The sequence below is a fragment of the Balaenoptera musculus genome, chromosome 12 (assembly GCF_009873245.2).
Source record: "Balaenoptera musculus isolate JJ_BM4_2016_0621 chromosome 12, mBalMus1.pri.v3, whole genome shotgun sequence".
Lineage (NCBI taxonomy): Eukaryota > Metazoa > Chordata > Mammalia > Artiodactyla > Balaenopteridae > Balaenoptera > Balaenoptera musculus.
The window spans coordinates 1,152,935-1,172,156 of record NC_045796.1 but is presented as its reverse complement, the minus strand read 5'-3'; the positions used below and the strand labels follow the sequence as shown (position 1 = coordinate 1,172,156).

General features: G+C 51.3%; 1 protein-coding gene and 1 pseudogene across 3 annotated transcripts in view; both read right to left on the bottom strand.

Moving 5' to 3' along the window:
- Positions 1-9,657, bottom strand: part of THBS2 (thrombospondin 2) — a 33,170-nt gene extending 23,513 nt beyond the window's left edge. For 2 of the 3 annotated variants that reach the window (XR_005022168.1, XM_036871476.1), the window contains exons 1-5: positions 9,459-9,657; positions 6,707-6,775; positions 4,759-5,315; positions 3,499-3,583; positions 731-927 (exon numbers count right to left, since the gene is read on the bottom strand). Coding sequence is in view for 2 of the 3 variants with exons in the window: in XM_036871476.1 (XP_036727371.1) it covers positions 731-927; positions 3,499-3,583; positions 4,759-5,315; positions 6,707-6,752 (885 nt within the window). In the remaining variant the exon portion in view is untranslated. The remainder of the gene's footprint in view (positions 1-730; positions 928-3,498; positions 3,584-4,758; positions 5,316-6,706; positions 6,776-9,458) is intronic. The other variant, XM_036871478.1, reaches the window with a different exon arrangement.
- A 3,397-nt stretch (positions 9,658-13,054) lies between these two features.
- Positions 13,055-19,222, bottom strand: part of LOC118905430 — a 90,561-nt pseudogene continuing 84,393 nt past the window's right edge.

The window sequence follows — 19,222 nt, the reverse complement described above, 5'->3', positions numbered from 1 at the left end:
CCTGCCCAGCACGTGGTAGAACATTCCAGAAGCCACACTCCTCGTGGGTAGTGCCCAGCCAGCGCCCTAGCTGGAGCGGAAGTGCCCCATCCAGGACTCGAGTCAGAACCCGCTCAGGGCCCTTGGGTGGAGCAGAGCCTCAGGGGCCTGGGGACCCCTCCCCTCTGTTATTCTTTCCCTCGGCCTTGCCCCCCGCCCTGGGGCACAAGCTTCCTTCGGGCTGAGCTCAGCCTGAGGACGACATGGCGGGAGGATGGGCCAGCAGAGGCTGCTTGCCGCCAGCAACCTGCTCTGAGCCCTGAAGCACGCTTCCTAAGACGAGGCACGTGCTCTCCCCCTCGACGTGCTGTGGAGAGGAAAACCAATTTGCCTGTTACGACCTCGTGCCTTGAGGGACAGGTCCGCTCTGAACGCCATTCTTTACATGAACGTGCCTCCCTCCGTGTGCAGGCTTTCTGTTTCCTGGGAGATGAATCCCCAGGGCTGAAGGACTGAGAGGAAGGCTGTGGCCCGTGGGCACATTTTGCAGAAGCATCCCTCTCCCGCCCTCTAGCCACACGGCATTTAACTACACATCCGGGACCGCCAGCCTGTTCGTCCAGGGAGCCGGGTGGTTACTCCTGGCTAGCAGTGGCTAGTGGGGGGTCGTGGTGGATAGTGCTGGACAGTGCTGGCTAATGGTGGACAGCCGAGGTTACTCGTGGTTCGAGGAGGGTCCCCGGGCACCCACCACTTTGCGCAGGTTCTCGTGGAGCTGGTTCACGATGACATGCAGCCCTGACAGCTCCCTGATCATGCTGCCCAGCTCCTCGCAGGACTGCTCGCACACCTCCGGGCCCTTGTCCTCGCCCCGGCCCACGTGCTCCATGGAGACTGGGGGGCTCAGGTGCAGCGTCTCCGTGTTCTCGCTGATGGCGTTGGCTTCGGCTGCGGGGAAGACGCGGAAGAGTGAGCCCGCCGGCCTCTGGCCACAGCCTGGCCGGGCCCGCGGGGCGCTATCCAGAGCACTTGAGCTACGTGGCGCCCAAGAACCCGAGAGCTGGTGGGGGTGTTTCCCATTACGGCCCTGCTTGTACCAAAGGGCGCTGCCCACCGCACAGCACCGTGGGGACTGAGTCTGAGACACCACCCATCGGCAGAGCGAAAGTTCAGCTCAGGGATGGAAAAATGCAAAAAGCCTCGGAGACGTACATCTGCATCATGCATCGTGTTCAAACTCATTAGAGGCAACAATTTCCTGTTTCTCTTGTTTTTATATAAATATTTATATAATTTATTATCTAAGATAAGTTCCTTCTTTTTGTCCCCCACCCTAAACCTGTTTCCAGCCCCATATTCTCCATAAATTCCTACAACTCCTTTCACTCCTCATTTATCCCATTTTTCCATCCCAAACGCCTTTTCTTTTGGCTACTGCATTAAGGCAAATTCAGTTCTTTTCTTGCTAAATGAGTCATTTCGTCATTTCTCTGCTGGCCTCACGAGATCCCCGAAAGGCAGAATCCCAACCATGGGCTCAGAGCTCACTACCCCAGAAATAGTACAAGCCCCTGGAAGTCCCTGAACGTGGGACACACGCGGCTATGCCACTAGTTACAAAAGTGATCTGGGCAAGTGCCGACACGGGTGTCGCCCTCGGGGGAGCCTGGGCAGCTGGGGTGCGGCCGGCAAGCCAGCCCCAGCGTCCTCTCCGCAGTGATGCTCAGCTGTCTTGTCTGATACGTTCCGTTACTGAGTTACGACTTGTCAATGTTATAATTCTGTCAGACAGTCTATGATCGAGTTTTGTTACTTGGTTGTAAATCCTTGTTGCAACTCACCTTGATACCTCAGACTCACCAGACCTAAAACCATATATAACCGTACAGACATAAGCATATTAATCACTACATGTATGTAGAAGAATAAAAATACAGCAACAACAAAAGTGCCTGGAAGTCCCACGACTGCCTCATGGAAGATGGGCAGAGCCCTTCCTCAGGATAGGACACCCCCCGTTTGTGGCATGCAGGGCAGGGGCCGGGGTGAGGGCCACGTCCACTCTCTGCCCCCCATCGAGGGTCAAGTGGCCCCTTTCCTTTTCTCTGTCACAGAGACGTGCCCACCCCGCCGGGTGACCGCTTCCAAGGATGCTAAGCTCTTATCTAGAGACAAGCAATTCTCCTTCCATCAGGGCCCCCGGGACCAGCTTCTCTTTCTCTGTGTCCTGTGGGATGTCAGTTAGTACTGTCTTAGCCTTTTTAGAACTTTTGCTTTTTTATGACCTCACCTCCCCACAAAAAAAGGCTATGACCTAATCCGAAGGGGCTGATATTGGTATTTCAGCCGGAGCTGGCGGTTTGGGATGGGATGTGGTCCAGAGCTTCAGAGGCTGTGGTACTCAGCGAGTTTGGAGCTGAGGGTGTGTGACAGGAGGCCTTATAAGGTCCTCTCACTGCACAGGCCACCAAAAGTCACAATTTAATTTCTTTCCTTCCCTGAACTCAATTGGCCAACTGTTGAAAGACGCACAGATTGAAAGGTGGACGGCCTTGGATGGAAAGACTCGGATGTTGCCTGCGGTGCCAGCACTCGGGGCTCCGGGCTCTGAACCGTCAAGCCAGCACTCCCGCTCCGGGGTCAAGGGCTGGGTCACAAAGCCACAACTGTGCATTACAGACATCAAATCCTACGTGTCCTTACGCAAGGATCCATACAAGAACAATTTATATTTGCTTACAGTTGACATGAAGAAGGCTTTTAATGGAAGTAAATCGGAAAATGGGATCATGTGGCAGATAAGAGCCTCTTGTGTGGGACTCAGCCTGGGGGCGGGAGGTGCGCTGCTCTGATGCTCACAGGCCACTCCCCCGACAATTAGCGGGCCCTCCTGGCACCTCGCTTCTTTATTTGTAAAGTGAGGAAAGTGGATGAGCCCAACTCAAGGGGTTTTGAAGATGAAATGACACATTGCATTCAAAAAGCCCGGCATAGTGACCTTCAAATATCAAATGCTCAAGACAATGTTGACAAATTATGGTTGAATGTAAATTCAAAATGCAATCAACAGACAGCGTGGGATTATCTGTCAATGATTCAAGTGGCGTCCATTTTCATAATAAGGCTGTATCAACAGTTGTGAATAGTATAAAAATCTTCCATAAACCAGGTTGGAAAAACATCTGTGGTGTTATCTTATTAAGATGATCTTCACACATCAGTAGACTGGAATAGTTGCATGTATTTAAAATCATGTTAAAATGCCAGGGATTTATTTTTTGGCATGTAAAATGGATTATATTGGATAATTAAAATATATTCATAATTAATCCTTCAAGCAATGTATTGTTTCAGAGGCCAACACATCCAAGCTGACCAGCGAACTCATTCAAGGCCATGGCGGCACTTGAAACATATTCCAACATGTTTACTTATGTGCCACCGGCCCCTCCCCACACACCAAAGGAGGAACCCATCAGAGGTGGGACATGGGGCACCACACGCAGCTCAGACACCTACCTCCCTGGCTTTGCTGACAACCTTTCTTGCTCAGAAGATCTTCCACAGAGTTTTCAAACACCAAGTAGACGTTCTGCAGCAAACCCTGAAATGTACAAGGAAAGAAACAGAGTTGGATAAACAGCAAATGTTCGACACCACATTAAACGATATTTCAAAAATAAAAGATGTAACCTTATAGCAGTGAGAACATTTTCTTCTGCGCTTTTACCCTCAGCAGGTCTGAAATCTCATTAGTGGGTTATCTGTATATGTTACTTTGAAGCTTAATTTGAGGCAAGAGGCAGACAGTGGGGTTGACCCGAGGAGAAGGAAGAGTGTCTTAGAGAAGGGGCGGTGGCCCCCAGAGGGATGGCAAGTGTTGTCTTCTGAACACACTCAGGGGACAGCGGGGACCACACTCTCTCCGCAGGGGACTCTGAGGGTGCCTGGTGCTCCCGCATGCGGCCGTCGGTCTCGGGAACGTGCACTGCTCCGACCACGGAACAGACGGTACAGCTATGAGACCAGGCCGTCCGCCCTGTGACAGTGAGGGGCTCGTCCCAGCCGGGCCAGTCGGCCACGTGGGCCTGGGGGGCTTCCTGACAATGGCCAGAGACCGCGACCAGCATCTCTAGGCCTTTACTGAAATAACTGAGTCTAACCATACATTTATTTCCAAAGAATACACACACACCTGGGGGAGAATAGTTACTAACACTCCACTGCAGGTTCTAAACACTTGCATTTAGAAAGATCCTCTTGTAAAAAATATTTTAACTGAGGTGAACATGGAACTATTCCCTCAGAAATCAATAGCCCCTTCCTTAGAAAACATAGTTTTCTCTCCTGTCATCCGGTCATGTCAGTACTGAACTGGAATCTGGGGGTCTGGGATTATAGAGGCATTTGAATGGGGTTGATTCTTCAATCATCAAATCAATCTTCAATCAGGAAATCGGTGACCATTTGTGCAGCTAAGAAAAGGCACCTGTGACAGCTGGCTCTGCTCATTCCTGGTGCAGAAAGCCATGTGTGCTGTGTATGCACGTAAGAGTGTCTATGAGTGTGTGTGCATGCGTGTGTATACGTGTATAGTGTGTGCACGTGTACATGATTGCATGTGCCAGTGGGTGTGCATTGTGCACGTGGAGCTTGTTGTAGGTAGGTGCACGTGTGTCTGCTTCACCAAGGCCACACCCGACCCCTCAACAAGGCAGCGCACTAAGCGGGGCCCTCACTGGGGTCCCCAGGCCCTAGGCTGCGTCCCGCAGAACCTACCCTGAAGTGACTCTCTCGGGCGGGGCCCTTGGCCACGTACATCCTGCTCTTCTCTGTCTTCAGCTGCTCGTAAAAGGGCTCGTCCAGTGTGAAGCTGTCCATCAGGTCGCAGCCCACGTAGAGGCTGTAGGTCTCTCCGGTCACCTGCACGGTGATGTTCTTCCACTGGGAATCAGCCAGGCCCACGTCCTCCAGGGAGATGACGTGCTGGGTGCCGTCCACCCAGTACGTGAGGTCCAGGGTGTCGGCGGGGCCATTGGACACGATCTCGAACTGCCTGTGTGCGGCGCCTGGGCCCTCCAGTGCCAGCAGGGTGCCCCTGGACTTGCGGTCCTGCTTCAGGCTGGCCGTCAGGAAGAAGCCCTCTTTCTGCCGCATGGCCTCGGCGATCCGATCCAGATGCTCCGCGCTCACCGGAGGGATGTAGTCAAAGCGCACGAAGCGGTAGGCGGGCACGCTGGGGTCCGGCCCCCGGAACTGCTTGGCCCCGATCGTCTTGCGGTTGATGTTGCTGATGCTGAAGAGGTCGAAGGCGGTGTCCTCGTCCTGGTCGCCGGCTGCCCGGGGAGCAGAGCAAGGAGGTCACGGAGAGCAGGAGGTGCAGGCATCCTCAGCTCGGGGCCCCAAGTCCCCCCCCTTCCTCACCGGGGTGCTAGGGCTTTATTCCTCGAAATCCCCCACTATCCTCCCTCCCCGGACATCTGCTTCCACAGGACTGGCTCCGCCCTTGACCAGTCGGGGGCCCTCTCTTCAGACCAGCTGACGCTTTGCCCAGCCAGCCTTCCTCCAGGAAGGATGCAGCGTCCGGGTCATTCCCGGTCCCCCCTGCTCCCAGACCAGGACCCTGGCCGCCTGCCCTTCCACCCAGAGCTGAAGCTCGAAGGCGAGCTTCTTTCTAGCATCTGATTGCCCACAAAGGCATCCTGCAGGGACGTGCACCTCCGGTCTTGCCACTGGCGCGTTATTAGAAAGCGATTACATTTCATGTCGCTTTCTTAGACAGATCAGCTGACTTGAGCTCGTCACGTGGGAATCCCTTATTTTGTAGAAAGACGTGCTCCCACTCAGAGCTCACCCTGCAGGGGGGCATCTGAGAGGTGATGAGCCATTAGGCCACAAATGAATGGTCTTAAGTCACCGTCTAAACTACTGGAAAGAGACGCTGTCAGACCTCACCAAATCCTAGCACTTTAAGTCATTCACAATAATTTTCTGAACAGAAAGTTTAAACAGAGAATAACTTTTCATCTAATACTTGGCAAATTAAAGCATTGTAATACATAGTGTTGTTGATAGACGTGTCATTTTACTACCTGCAATAGAGCTATTTGCCCATATATCAAAAATCCTTAAAATAATTAAAACCTTTGACTCAGCAATTTTACTTTGGGAAGCTATCCTAAATATATAATCACAAACTCTAGGATATATGTATTCACGGCAGTATTCCATGAGGCATCATTTATACTAGTGTAGATGGGATGTGTAAAGTAAACGGGAATTGACCTAAAAATACTGGGGGTTACCTTCTAATGGAATATTATACAGTCATTAAAAATCACGTTGTAAGAAAAGAAACACATGGAAAAATATTTTTGATACATTTTTAAGAGCAAAAAAAAAAAAAGTGGGAAGGAAAGAAGTTATAAAACACCAAAAAGTTTAGTATGTTGTAAATATCACATACGAAAAAAGGTGAAAAGCACCCAGCAAAAGACTGCATCTCCAGGTCGGAGGGTATCTTTCTCTACCACCTGGATTTTCCAAAAATAAATGATTTCCTGGTGTATGGACTCAAAAGTAATTGAGGATTTATCTTAAACTACGTTAAGAAGGTTCCAAGAGGTGAGGTGCTCCATCCAGGCCTCCACTCTGTCCATCCTCCTCCTGCAGGTGAGGCTTGCTCCGGGAGCCCAGGTCACCGGGGAGGGGGGCGGTCCACACTCACCCCGAGCGCAGGGCCAGAAGGCCAGCACCAGCAGCGGCCACAGCATCCTGCCTCTGCCCAGCTGGACCCCTGCAGATAAATCAGACCCGTTACTTCTGAATACATAACCTCAACGTCTAGTGTACATTGGAATTTTTACTCATACGACCATTTAAAAAGAATTTGTATAGGAAAATCAGAAACACATGGATTTGTGGGCAGTTAAAGCTAGATAGGAAATGTGCTTTTCCAATGGATTCTTCTAACTGTCGCTGGTATTCACTGGTCTAGCATTTGCTGACAAGCACTGTGCTAATGGCATCCTAAATATTCATATTATTTAACCCTCATAATGACCTAGGAGGCAACAACTATTATTATCATCTCCATTTTACTGACGGGTAAGTGGAGTTCAGAGAAGTTAAGTGCTTGCCCAGAGCAATGATGCCACTGAAAGGTGTAGCCAGGATGTAAACCCAGGAAGTTTGAATTCAGAAAAATGTCAGCTTGGGGAAAATAACCTATGAAGACATTTTGTGTAAATAGCCAAGAAAAAAGTTGCACATGACTTAATTAAATAGAATAAATATTAACTGTATATGAGTCAGAAGTAAACTTAGTTTGGTGGATCATAATTACAAAAAAAAAAAATAGCCTTCTACTCAGTAATCATTTTTACTTTGCTTTGCTATTTTCCTGAGGCCTGTTTTTCCATTCTTGAGGATTCTCAGTTGGCAGGCTCAGCAGACACTGGCCCAGAAGTCAGAGACTGGCCAGGAGCCTGTTCCACCGTTAACCCCTGCTTGGCCTCCTGGTCTCCCCGCTGAGCACGTGGTCCCAACGCCCCTCCAGCGATACACTGCGTCCCGCTGAGGCGAAGCCAAGCTGAGACCCTCACCCCTCCCTGCTTAGGGCTTCAAAGATCCTGAGCTTCTCAGTGACGAAGAAATCCAAGGAGTCCCCTCTCCAGAAGGATTTGGGAACCTGGAACTACCCATTCCGCCCAAGATGGGGACCATCCCCTGGGGAAGCGGGGTCCACGCAGGACCCTCAGGTTTCCCCCTGGGATCCAGACACTTTCTTTCAGTCTTTCCACAGCAAGTCCAGAATTTCGCTGAGTTCCACCTGCACATCGAGGAGCCAGCTGTGTACCCATGCAAGCCCCCGCCGGGCCGGGCTCAGAGCTGCCTTGTCAGGCACCCTCTGTGCAACCTGGGGAAACTTACTTACCCTCTCTGGTCTCAGTCTCCTCCTCTGTAGAATGAAGAATAGGCATTTAAATTTTCTACTCATGGGGTTATTGTGAGAACTAAATCAAGCAAGTTAGGGTCTGTAAAGGCTTGTGAAGCCCAGCAAGCACAGGGCACATGGCTGCTCGTTGGAATGCGCTGTCCCATGACCACCCAGCGCAGTACGAGTGACAGTAAGGATGTTAATAGGACTCAAGAGGGCTGAGCTGCACGAGTGAACCCTCATAAGGGACTTAGACTAGCACTTGGCACTCAGTGAACACTATGCAAGTGTTTCAGAGTAAACGGTGGGCAGGCACGTCTGCAAAGCTCGGGTCTTTTCCCCCTTCAGCCACACGTGCACCTCTGTCCCCTGCAGACAGCAGTGACCATTGCCTCTGGCAAAGACAAGCTCCATCCAAAATGTAAATTTCCAAATTCTGGAGGCTCAGCTTCCTATCAGCCTCAAGGGAGTACACTGAACTCTGTTGCTAACAAAATCAAATCCTCTGATTCTAAGCAGAAGTAGCAGCACTCTGCCATCTGTCCCATCTTATCTCAGGGGGTCGCGACAGCAAAACAGAACACAGCAGGGCCGGAGTCGTGGGTATGGCTGGTACAGCCTTATCAAGTCCTGTGTTCTTAGAAGGCAACACGTATGATATCCTACGACACACGCCATAGGGACGGGGACACACGCTCCCATATCCTACGCCTCACTTCACACATTTAGTGCTTGTTTAAGGTCATATTTTTTCCAAAGGAAAGGTTTCCAAAGCAGTCTGCAACAGAATATCATTAGAACTTGTAAAGATCTTTTAAAATTCTTTTTATATCAACAATCAAAGCAAACATAACTTCACTGAGAAATACCTCCTTCCCTCGGTGGAGATCGCCGTGATTTCCCCAAAGGAACCCAACTCGGATTTACAGAAGTCACGCTAATTCCCCGCTGCCTTTTCATCTGCAAATTATTCCCCAAACTTTCAAGAACAGCTGGCGTCCGCGGACAGTCAGAACACTCTTCACAGACTTACTAAGTATCATTCATTAAGAACGTTCAAAAACACTTATCAGCTGTGAAAAATGTTTAGAATTTGTCTCTATAACCTCTCTGCTTATTTTCCACGTTCTGAGGAACAATTTTTTTCTAGTTTCTTTCTCATGGCCCCACCTCAATAACAAACTTTATGTGGAAACGTCTTATTTTGTAGCTGAAAACAGAAGCCTCTGCCCAAGTTTCCAGGCAGGTACATGCACGAAAGTAACAAGAATCCTCAAGTGATGCGAAAGCCCGGGAAGGTCACAGCATCATTCCTGCAAATAAAGCGCTGAAAAGGAGCTTACCTGCCTCCGTTTTCCAACTGAGCAGCACAAATACACGGTGAAGACAGGTTTGCTGTTAAGGTGCTAATAGGCATGCCCCTTCCTTACTTTAAACCTATTCTGCACTTTCTCCTTCTCCCCTCTTAGAATCAAAAAGAGCCTTTTCTGAAAATTAAACTACAATGAAATGTTTTGGTAAATTTTAAAAAAGCTCTTACCTGGTATGTGGAAATCCTGCAGGGATGACTTCTCTCAGAGTTGGGAATGGGGTCCCGGAGGTATGAGGGTCCGGGAGGAGACCCAGCCCCACTCAGCAGAGGAGCTGGGCTCAGAGCTCGGCACCCGCCGGGAAGCAGGCGCTCCTTATATGCGCTGGGTCCTTTGTGGGGCTGTCAGTCAGACACACGCGGAAGCACGCTGAACTCACTCCTTCGGAGAAATGACATAATTCCTCCTCTGATCTCGCATTTGCTGGAGCACCGGGCACCGGTCCGGTCCAGCCTCCCCCCACACCCGTAGCCCCGCCCCTGCTCCGACCCGCAGCTGGGGGACCACAGAGGAGAAGCCAGATGAGTGAGGGGAAGACTGACTTTTCCTGTCTTCTCTCAGGAAATAAAATGCTATAAATAAAACCAGCAAGATTGGCTGGAACTCCCCTTTTTGCTTAGGAGAAAGAATGCAAGTTGTAGGCTTCAGATCTGGTTCACATTACCCAAAGTGAGAATGGCCTTTCTAAACCAAATAAGTAACAATCAATAAAACGCAGAAGAGTAAGTGGGTGGAAATGATCAGTCCACCTACTGATGAAGTTATACGGACGAATTCATTTATCATGTGCGGAAAGTACGATATTTAATCTAAAAGGAAGTCAACACATCACCTAGATGACAGAGAAACAGGATGGGGAATTATTTTCGTCCAAATTCTACCTCATGAGCTCAGCCTGGACCCCATAGGATGGCCTCTCCCTGGGGACGCCCAGTGTGCGGCCAAGAGCCTCTGGCACAAACTTTCCCAGCGGCATGAACAAACCGTGGTCGGCTTCCACGAGCTCGCTTACCAGGACAGCCCGACGAGCGGGTCGTGCAGGAGGAAGCCTCGAGAAGGAAGAATAGCAACAGCCAGACCCCCTGCCACTTGCCAGAGCTCACCCATCCCCTGAGGCCAGGCTGGACCCTGGACAGAGGGAGGAGATGGATGGGAGAGGGGGTGGATGAGGAGGGGGTCGGGGTGGAGTGGGCAGAAAGAGGGCTGGGTGGTGGAGGTATGGGCGGAGGAGGGGTTGGATGAGGAGCAGGTGGATGGAGGGAGGAGGCGAGGCATCCGCAAGGCCAGGCTGGACCGCAGACAGAAGAGGAGGTGTGGTCGGCTGCGTGGGCTGACGACCTCCGAGGTACCGGGCAGCGGGGTGGTCAGCAGTCAACAGGTCAAGTCTCAGCTAAAGGGTGTTAGAGGGAGTTTGCTCTAAGCCACCTTGGAATCTGATGGGGTAACGTTGCTGAGGGACCTGCACCCTCTACACCTGGGTCCTTGCCAGGTGGGGGCCACGGAGGGGCAGCAGGTGCACACAGAGCCAACCACACTGCAGTCTAGCCAGGGCGTCGTTGGGGGCTTGGAGGATGGAGTGGGGCAGGGAGAGGGCTTGTAACCGAGCAGGACCATGACCTTTGCCCACTCTTTGCATTTTCTGAAAGCCTTTGTTTATGGTGACTGTACATTTATTACCGGGTAAACAATATCAATTTCTGATGTACAGAGAAAGAAGAAACTTGACTCAAAGAATATATAGTATATGTCTTGTTCAAGGTAAGATATCTTGCTTTTGGTCAACTAATTGGTGACGCAGTCATCATTTAAATTAAAAAATCTGGACTCTATGTAACTAAGTTGATGTTATCTCAGACTCCAAAGAAGAATGTATAACCCAGTTTCCCTTAAAGCCTTTTTAGTGGAGAATTGTTGATTTGCTAGTTGACCTGACTTTGCTGACAGGTTGGCTGTTCCTTGTCCAGAAAGCGGTGGTTAAACCCTCACGCCCCATCTGCCAGCAGACGGAGCCGTCAGTGCCCTTCTTTATCTCCCCACCCGTCTGACAGCCACTCACCCAGCGAGCTTTAAGACAGGAAGTCCTGCTGTGCTGAGCACCTCAGGAGCACACGGGGTGAGCAGGAGTCTCAGCACCTTCGTGGTTGATGAGGAGAACAGACCACAAGCAGCGCCAGGTCAGAGGAGCGCTTGGCCAGGGGGACCACCTTGCTGGGGCTCCAGAGAAGAGGTTTCTTCCAAAGGGGAAGCTGGACTCGGCAGTTCCGCTGCACAGGGGGCATTGGAGGGTGGGGCAGGCACAGAAGGTCCTGGGCGGTCACCACGGGACAGAGGGACGTGTGACCACGAACCACAAAGCAAAGTCGGTCACAGCCAGCAAACGGGAATTCTGAAGAGTTAACAGACACTTGAGCAGAATATCAGTGTTCGGGGATGAGGAAAGTGTGCATCTAACAGAAGAGGGGGAGGAAGGGCCAAAGCAGGCTGGTTCACATCCCCCAGTGCGTGCCCACCTGGAGTCTGTGACCGGACACTGTTTGGAGACACGGTCTCTGCAGATGAGGTCATACTGGAGGAGGGTGACCTACGTCCAGTGACTGGTGTCCTTATAACAAGAAGGACATTGGGACACAGGAGACCATGTGAGGACAGAAGCAGAGATGGGAGGGGTGTGGCCACAAGCCAAGGAACCTGAGGATCATGCAGCCCCAGAAGCAGGAGGACCTCCCCAGAGCCTCCGGGGGGAGCACAGGCCTGCCTGCACCTGGGCCTCAGAGGTCCAGCCTCCAGATGGTGACAGACTTCACCAGTGTTGTTTCAAGCCACCCAGTGTGTGGCACTTTGTTACAGCAGCCCCAGGAGACCAACGCAGATACACTGCCAGGTTCCAGAAACTTTCATTTTCACAGTCATTGTGGGAGGCCCGGGGGGAGTGGAGTGAGGCAAGCTACGTCAGGACAGCAGGACCAGCTACTGACTGGGCCAGTGGCCATCCCCGGCTGGGGACAGGGTCAACCTGGCGATGACTCTGAATCTGATTGGGAATCAGGGGCTCTGGGATGAGGAGGACAGATGGGGGTCCAGGCAGGTTCCTGCAACGGGATCAAACATCACCCTGTTTAGGGCATCCTACACAGAGGGTGGGGTACGGGGTGCAGCTCTCACCCCAGGTGCCTAGGCCGGGCTGTGTTCCCACAGAAGTGCCCAATGCAGGTATAATTCCCCCCGTCCAGCCCCACCGGGCAGGTGCCCAGCTCCAGACACTGGACTTTAGATGGACGTGGCCCCTGGGGCAGGAGGGGGAAGGACGGGCGGGATGGAGAGGGGACCAGAGCAAACGCCTAGGGGGCCACGCCGCTGACTCCAGATGCCTGGAGAAGCCTCTGGAAAAGGTGTCTTCGTGTCTCTGGAGCAAAACTAGAATTTACGTACCAAGGAAACAGGGTGAGATCCCCGCTCGTTCATGGCAGCTCCCTGTTTGTCAGCGACTTCCAGTCACAATGAACACCTGAGCGTCACCTGATGGCCATGGACCCTGAAGGAGACGCGGCAGGGGATACACCAGGAATGCAGGACGGTCCTGGCACACGCAGGCCCGTTGGCCAGAGGACGGGGTCTGCTCTGTACCAAGTGCTGCAGATGTGCCATAAATACCTTTTGAGCTAGAGAAGGAGCCAGTGGGTTCACAAACAAACCAACAAAATGACCTCTGAGCTCTTCTGACGTGAAAACTCTGAGCAGGTGAGGTTTGGGTGGAATCGAAGGAGGGTCAGCCCAGCGCGGCCCCCTGGGGCGTTCCGAGGACCCCTCGCTCCGGGATCTTGGTCTCTGCGGGAACCGAGGGGGTCTGGAGGTGAGGGCGGGGGGCCGGGACCACCTGACCCTCACAGTGCTGAGCCGGTGGGGCTGCAGGGGCGGAGCCGGCAAGGGCGCAGGACCGGAGCCGGGGGCAGGGAGCTGGGAGCCCTGGACAGAGACACCGCGGCTGCAGGCATCTGTTTCCTCTTATGCTCTCCTGGCCCTGAGTCAGCAAAGGGCTTTCTCACCCTCCTGTGGGCGGAGGGTTCCTGGAACTCGCTCTGCCCTGCCCGACAGCAGAGGAGAAACAACCACGTGTGATTCTGACATGAGGGTGCGGGGCGCCGGGAGCAGGAGAGGATTCCTGAACAAAGGGTCCCGTGAATGGAGGCCAGACAGGACGAGGTCGCGGGTTATTTCCAGTCCCGGTGGGAAGGGAGCAGCTGCCCAGAAATGCTAGGGGTTGAGGAGGCGGCCGGCGGCCTCGGCCCACGTGAGGCCGGGCAGAAGCTGGGGAGGCCGTGAAACGAGGCTGCGAGAGCGGAAAGCCTGCATCCAGCCCCAAGCCGGCCGCGACGCTGCCAACGCCCCGCCCTGGGCCTCGCTTCCTCCCCGTGACACAGGCACACTGCAAAACGCACCGAGTCGGAGCCCGGTTCTGCGCCAGCCCAGGGCTCTGTGCTCTTCCGGCAACGTCAGCAGGTGGAACGAGGTCCCCCTCCAGGGTCCCCAGCACGCGGTGGGGATGCTTACCAAGCAGGGGACACCACTTTATGGCTCCAGGCCAGAGGGCAGAGAGGCCACAGTGACCCCCGAAGCTCTAGTCCCACAGCACAGCCGGGAGGGAGCCGGGGCTGCTCTCGGGCCCAGGGCTGTGCTCTGTCCTCCCATCAGCGCTCTGAGCTACGAAACGCCGCATCTCTGCACTCTCCCCGTGTTTGCTGCTTTACAGACCCTCCGAGACACTGTGAAAAGACAGATGTTGCAGGTTCTTGATCCACTAGGGGACCCCGGGGATCACGGGGACCTGGCTGCAGCAGCGCCGGGCCGGGTGAGGCCAGGCGGCGCTTTCCGAGCGCGCTGGACCCCTTCCCTCGGCTGTGTCCTGCACTCCCACACCTGACGCTCAGCTCCCGGTGTCAGGTCTCCTCCTGGCTGGCCCCCTGGCCTCCGGGCTCACTCATCCAGTCATCCCGTCGGGTTTCAGGCCTCACCCCAGCCAGGCCCAGCCCCGTCTGGCTGTAGACTCACCTGTCCTACTTCTGTTCAAACGCGCCATCGGATGTGAACCCACGTGCACAGAAGCCTTCCTCATCCACCCTCCACAGAGGACGTGGCTCCTCGAGCCCAGGCCGGTGAGTTATCCTGGTCTTACCTCTCCCTGGAACTCCGGATCCCACATCTGCAAGGCTGGGAGCAGCCCACCCCAGCCTGGGCCGAGAAGTCACTCTCCCCGTCTATCCCTCCCACTGCAGAAGCCCCAGACTCCGCTGGCGCCGAGGGCCAGGCCGGCCAGCCGCTGGGATGCGGAGTCCAGGGCCCCACACCTCGCGCAGCTCCCGCGAGTCAGCCCTTCTGCACCAACTAAATGACAGCGAAATGGGAGCCCCAGTACCTCTCCAGGGACCTGTGAGCCCACAGGGGGCTGGGGAAGTGCCTGGTGCCCCGCAAGCCCTCAGCCGCCTGCAGGGGCAAGAGAGCCTCAACCGCTGTGCCTGCCCCCCTGCAGTCATCCCCCAGAGTGACCGGAGGGACACTGCAGGAGTGACACCCGGAGTGCCCTGCTGACAGCCCCCCAGTGACCTCCCTCCCCAACTTCCGTCGCCTCCCCTCCCCCTCCCCCTTTCTTGTCTCCTTTGGCTCCCCTCCCCCACCCCGTCACCTTTCTGTGCCTCAAATGCTATTCTCAGGGACCTTGAACTTGCTACCCCTTCTGCCCGAAACACTTACCCGACAGCTGTCAGACGGCTGGTTCTTTCTGCTAAAGTAGCTCAGGTCTCAGCTTCGAAGTCTCCTCCAGGCCCAGCCAACCAAGACCCCTCTCTGCACCCGCCACTTCCCACTGTCCTCTTATCTCTCAGGACGCCATTTACGCTGAGCTTATCTGCGGATTCCTGGAGGGGGTGCCTCCCTCTCACTGGCCTGTGACCTCCAGGAGAACAGAGGGTCCAGGACAGCAGGGGCTCACCCACCCCCTCTCCAGGGCTATGGCCCGAGCCTGGGGGACGTGCCCCAGGGGTGTGGGCACAGACGCCCACTCTCGGCGTCACTGAGGGAGGGATGGGGCCTCCTCTGGTGACTCCATCCTGAATCCCATCTATCCTTGCCTTGTGCATCAGAGGAGGACTTCCGATTACCCAGCAGAAGTCCATTGATTAACACCTTTTTTCTTTCGCTAAGCCGATCAGTATGAAGTCAATGTGCACCCTGTGTCTGGACCAGGCTGGTCTCTGGGAATGTTGCAGGCGTGAGGCTGAGGCTTGAAGGGGCTGACAGGCTCCAAAGGGCTACTTCCTACAGAATTCCTCGCTGCGCCTGGTGGAGAGGCCAAGTCTCAGCCGCTGCTACTGCTGATGAGGAAGAATCTAAAGCGACGTGAGGGCTGCTTCTGCCTCAGAACTACGCCGGCAACGCCGTTTTCTCAGCCCAGGCTCCACATCAGCCCGCAGTCAGCACCAGAAAGCTGCTTGATGAGGAACCGATGTTCAAGCGAGATCCTGGGGGACAGTCAGCAGGTGCATAATTGGATTGTGATAAAGCAGGGAATGCAGAGAGGGAGAAAGAAAAGGGAGTGGAAGACAGTCTGGGGGCGTTTCCTCGGCTGGAGCGGGGTGGGGGGGAAACCCGGCATCAGTAAGGAGGGTCCTCCCCCTCAGGGAGGCAGACGCTGGTCCACTCAAGGCCCCGTGGGAGCATTGTCACTGGTCCCACACGGGACACCGAGGTGTCTGCCAAGGAACCCTCCAGAAGGTGGCTGCAGCTGTCTCTGTTCCGCCCAGAACCTCCGATAAAAGCTGCCCCCGATCCACCTGTCAGGTCCCCCGTTCTTGATGCCGAAGAATAACCCCCGCCCTCAGCAGAGCGGCAAGGACAAAGTATCCGCTTAGTTTCCTTTGATAAGGATCTTATCACGCACATTGATGTCGAGTAACTCCATACAGACAACCGGTGCTTTTCTTTTCCTCAAACCCTAAAGATGGCCAAACTCTGATACACGATACACAGGAAACCAGGGTCTCCCAGCCGCACCAGGGCCCCAAATGGACATGACCACCACAGACACCCTGGGCCGTCAACACAAAGGGTCAGTGAAGGGCGTTGTGTCAACATGGTGTTTCTGCAGAGTTTTCCCTGAATTTGCTTCACTTCTTCAGGGTTTTGCTCAATGTCTTTCAGGGGAAAGGACTTGTGCCGAATCAGTCTGCGCTGTGTCCTTGGAGAATGCACACATGGCGATGGGTCTCCACAAACAGATTCATGTGACTGACATTTATACAATGTTTTTGTAATTAGGGAGCAGGAATCTGAGCAAAGAGACGAAATGGAAAGATTTTCAGGCCAACCGACGTTGTGCTCGCCGCTCACTTGGTGTGTGCACATGTGCATGCATTGTTGCTGTGGAATTCAGTCAGGAAGGGCAGAAGAATCCCAGCGATTATAAAATATCCCAGTTAGCACGACAGATGTAAATATGGCTCCCAGTATTGAGCAAGATTAACCTTTTGCAAAGTGCAATCACAGAAAAGAGTTTAGTATCTCCTTTCTTTTCAATGGCCTTGCAAGTTAGTGATAAGGCCAAATTTTGCAAGATGTCCTAAGCTGCATGACCTCATAAGAAGGGTCAGGGTCTTCATTTTCTACTCAGTTTTGGATCATTTCAAATAGTATTTGGCAAACCTTATGTGTTAGTCAGGGCTCTCCAGAGAAACAGAACAAATAGGAGGTACATATATACAGAAAGATTGATTATAAGGAATTGACTCACACCACTATGGAACCTGACAAGTTTCAGATCTGCGGTCATCAGGCTTGAGGCCCAGGAGAGCTGATCGTTTAAGTCCAGTCCTTGTCCAGAGTCCTGGCCCCAGGAGAACTGAGGGTGCTTTTCCACTCAGGGCACCCAGGAGGAGCTGATGTTTCAGTCACGTCCAAAAGGGGGAAAAAGCCGATGTCCCACTTCAAAGACAGTCAGGCGAGGAGAGTACCCTCATGTTCAAGGGAGGGTCAGCATTTTCATTCTATTCAGGCCTTCAGCTGATTGGTTAAGGCCTACCCACATTAGAGAGGGCAATCTGCTTTACTTAGTCTACAGATTCAAATGTTAATCACATCCAAAAATACCTTCACAGAATAAAGCTTGGTCAAATGTCTGGACTCCCCATGGCCCAGTCAAGATGGCACAAAAAATTAACTATCACAACTTACATGGACAAAACTTAAAGACTGAAAGAAGAGAAAGCCAAAGGATTCCTCTGATGAATGGAATTTCTCATTGGGTACGGGTTAGTAATGAGCTGTCTAACAATACTCACACCGAGAATGAATTTATTCCTCAATGACTATCTTGACCCTTCAGTGAATAGGATGAATCAAAAGTGAGCTGATATTATTAAGGCAGTATAAAAGGAAACTCTTTTAATTCAAACATTTGATCCCGAAAGTGTTTCTTATCCTATGAATTTCACTCTTTCAATTTTTGAAGCTATTGAAAAATGGAAAATAATAGAAATTTTCTTTGCTTGTAAATTTGTATAAAATATTTTATTTTCCCCATTCAGACGAGCAGTAAAAAAAAGTCCACATAAGAAGTTCTTAATTAATTGATTTAACTTAAATTTCTATTAATTTGATAAAGCACCTAGCATGGTGAAAAGAATCTAGAAGTACAGTAATGTACATATTTTAAACTGAAATTGTCAATTCAAAAGTAAAGCTGGTGATCCAAAACCTAAGTAAAATTGGGTAAAACAAAATAAGTTTTGGACTCTCCAACACCCAAAGCAAGCCAATGGTATAAGAGCATCATATGACAATAATACAATTTAACTCAAATTTCAATGTTTTCTTTGTATTTCTCCTAATACCTAGTACACACATCTACAGCTATCTCTAGGAATCTTTAAAATATGCTCATATTCCTATCTATACAATTTCTTTTTTATTATTTTTATTTTTGAGTCTATTATATGTGGGACTGTTTTCTTAATTTCTTTTTCAAATAATTTATTTGGTGTATAAAAACACAACTGATTTTTGTATGTTGATTTTGTATCCTGCAACTATGTTGAATTTGTTTATTAGTTTCAACAGTTGTGTGTGTGTGTGTGTGTGTGTGTGGAGTCTTTAGGGTTTTTTACATATAAGGTCATGTCATCTCCAGAGATAATTTTACTTCTTCCTCTCGGATTTGGATGACTTGTATTTCTTTTTCTTGCCTAATCTCTCTGGCTAGGACTTAAAAGAACCATACTGAGTCGAACTGCTGGATTACACGGTAATTCTGTTTTTAATTTCAGGGAATTGTCATCCTGGTTTTATATAGTGGCTGTACCATTGTACATTCCCACCAAGAGTGCACAGGGTGACAATTTCTCTACATCCTCACCAACACTTGTTACTTTCTATTTGTTTGTTTATAATAGTCACTCTATAGTGATTATGTATGTGTGTGTATATATACATACATATATATACATATATATGCATATGTATACTATGAGCATGAGGTGATATGTCATTATAGTTTTATTTGCGTTTCATGGTGTATTGAGTACAATGATCAGAAAGCTCTGGCCTTAAGTAGCCTTAAACTAAGTGCTGCTGTCATCCCACCCCATGAATCTTAAAAGCAGGGCCTGAGAAGATTAAACTGTCCTCAAGCAACTTAACTGAATCCCAAACTAGAATAGAATATAAGGATATATATAGGGATATCCAGCATGCCACAAAGTAAAATTCACATCTGGTGTATAATCAAAGAGTACTGTATATGCAATAATGAAAAAAAATAGAACCTACAATAAGAAGAAAATTCGACTCAGTAAAACTGCCCCAGGACTGATGCAGATGTTAGAAAATAGCAGAAAATGGCAGTAAAACTGTTTTTATAACTGTATTCCACATGTTCAAAAAGTTAAAT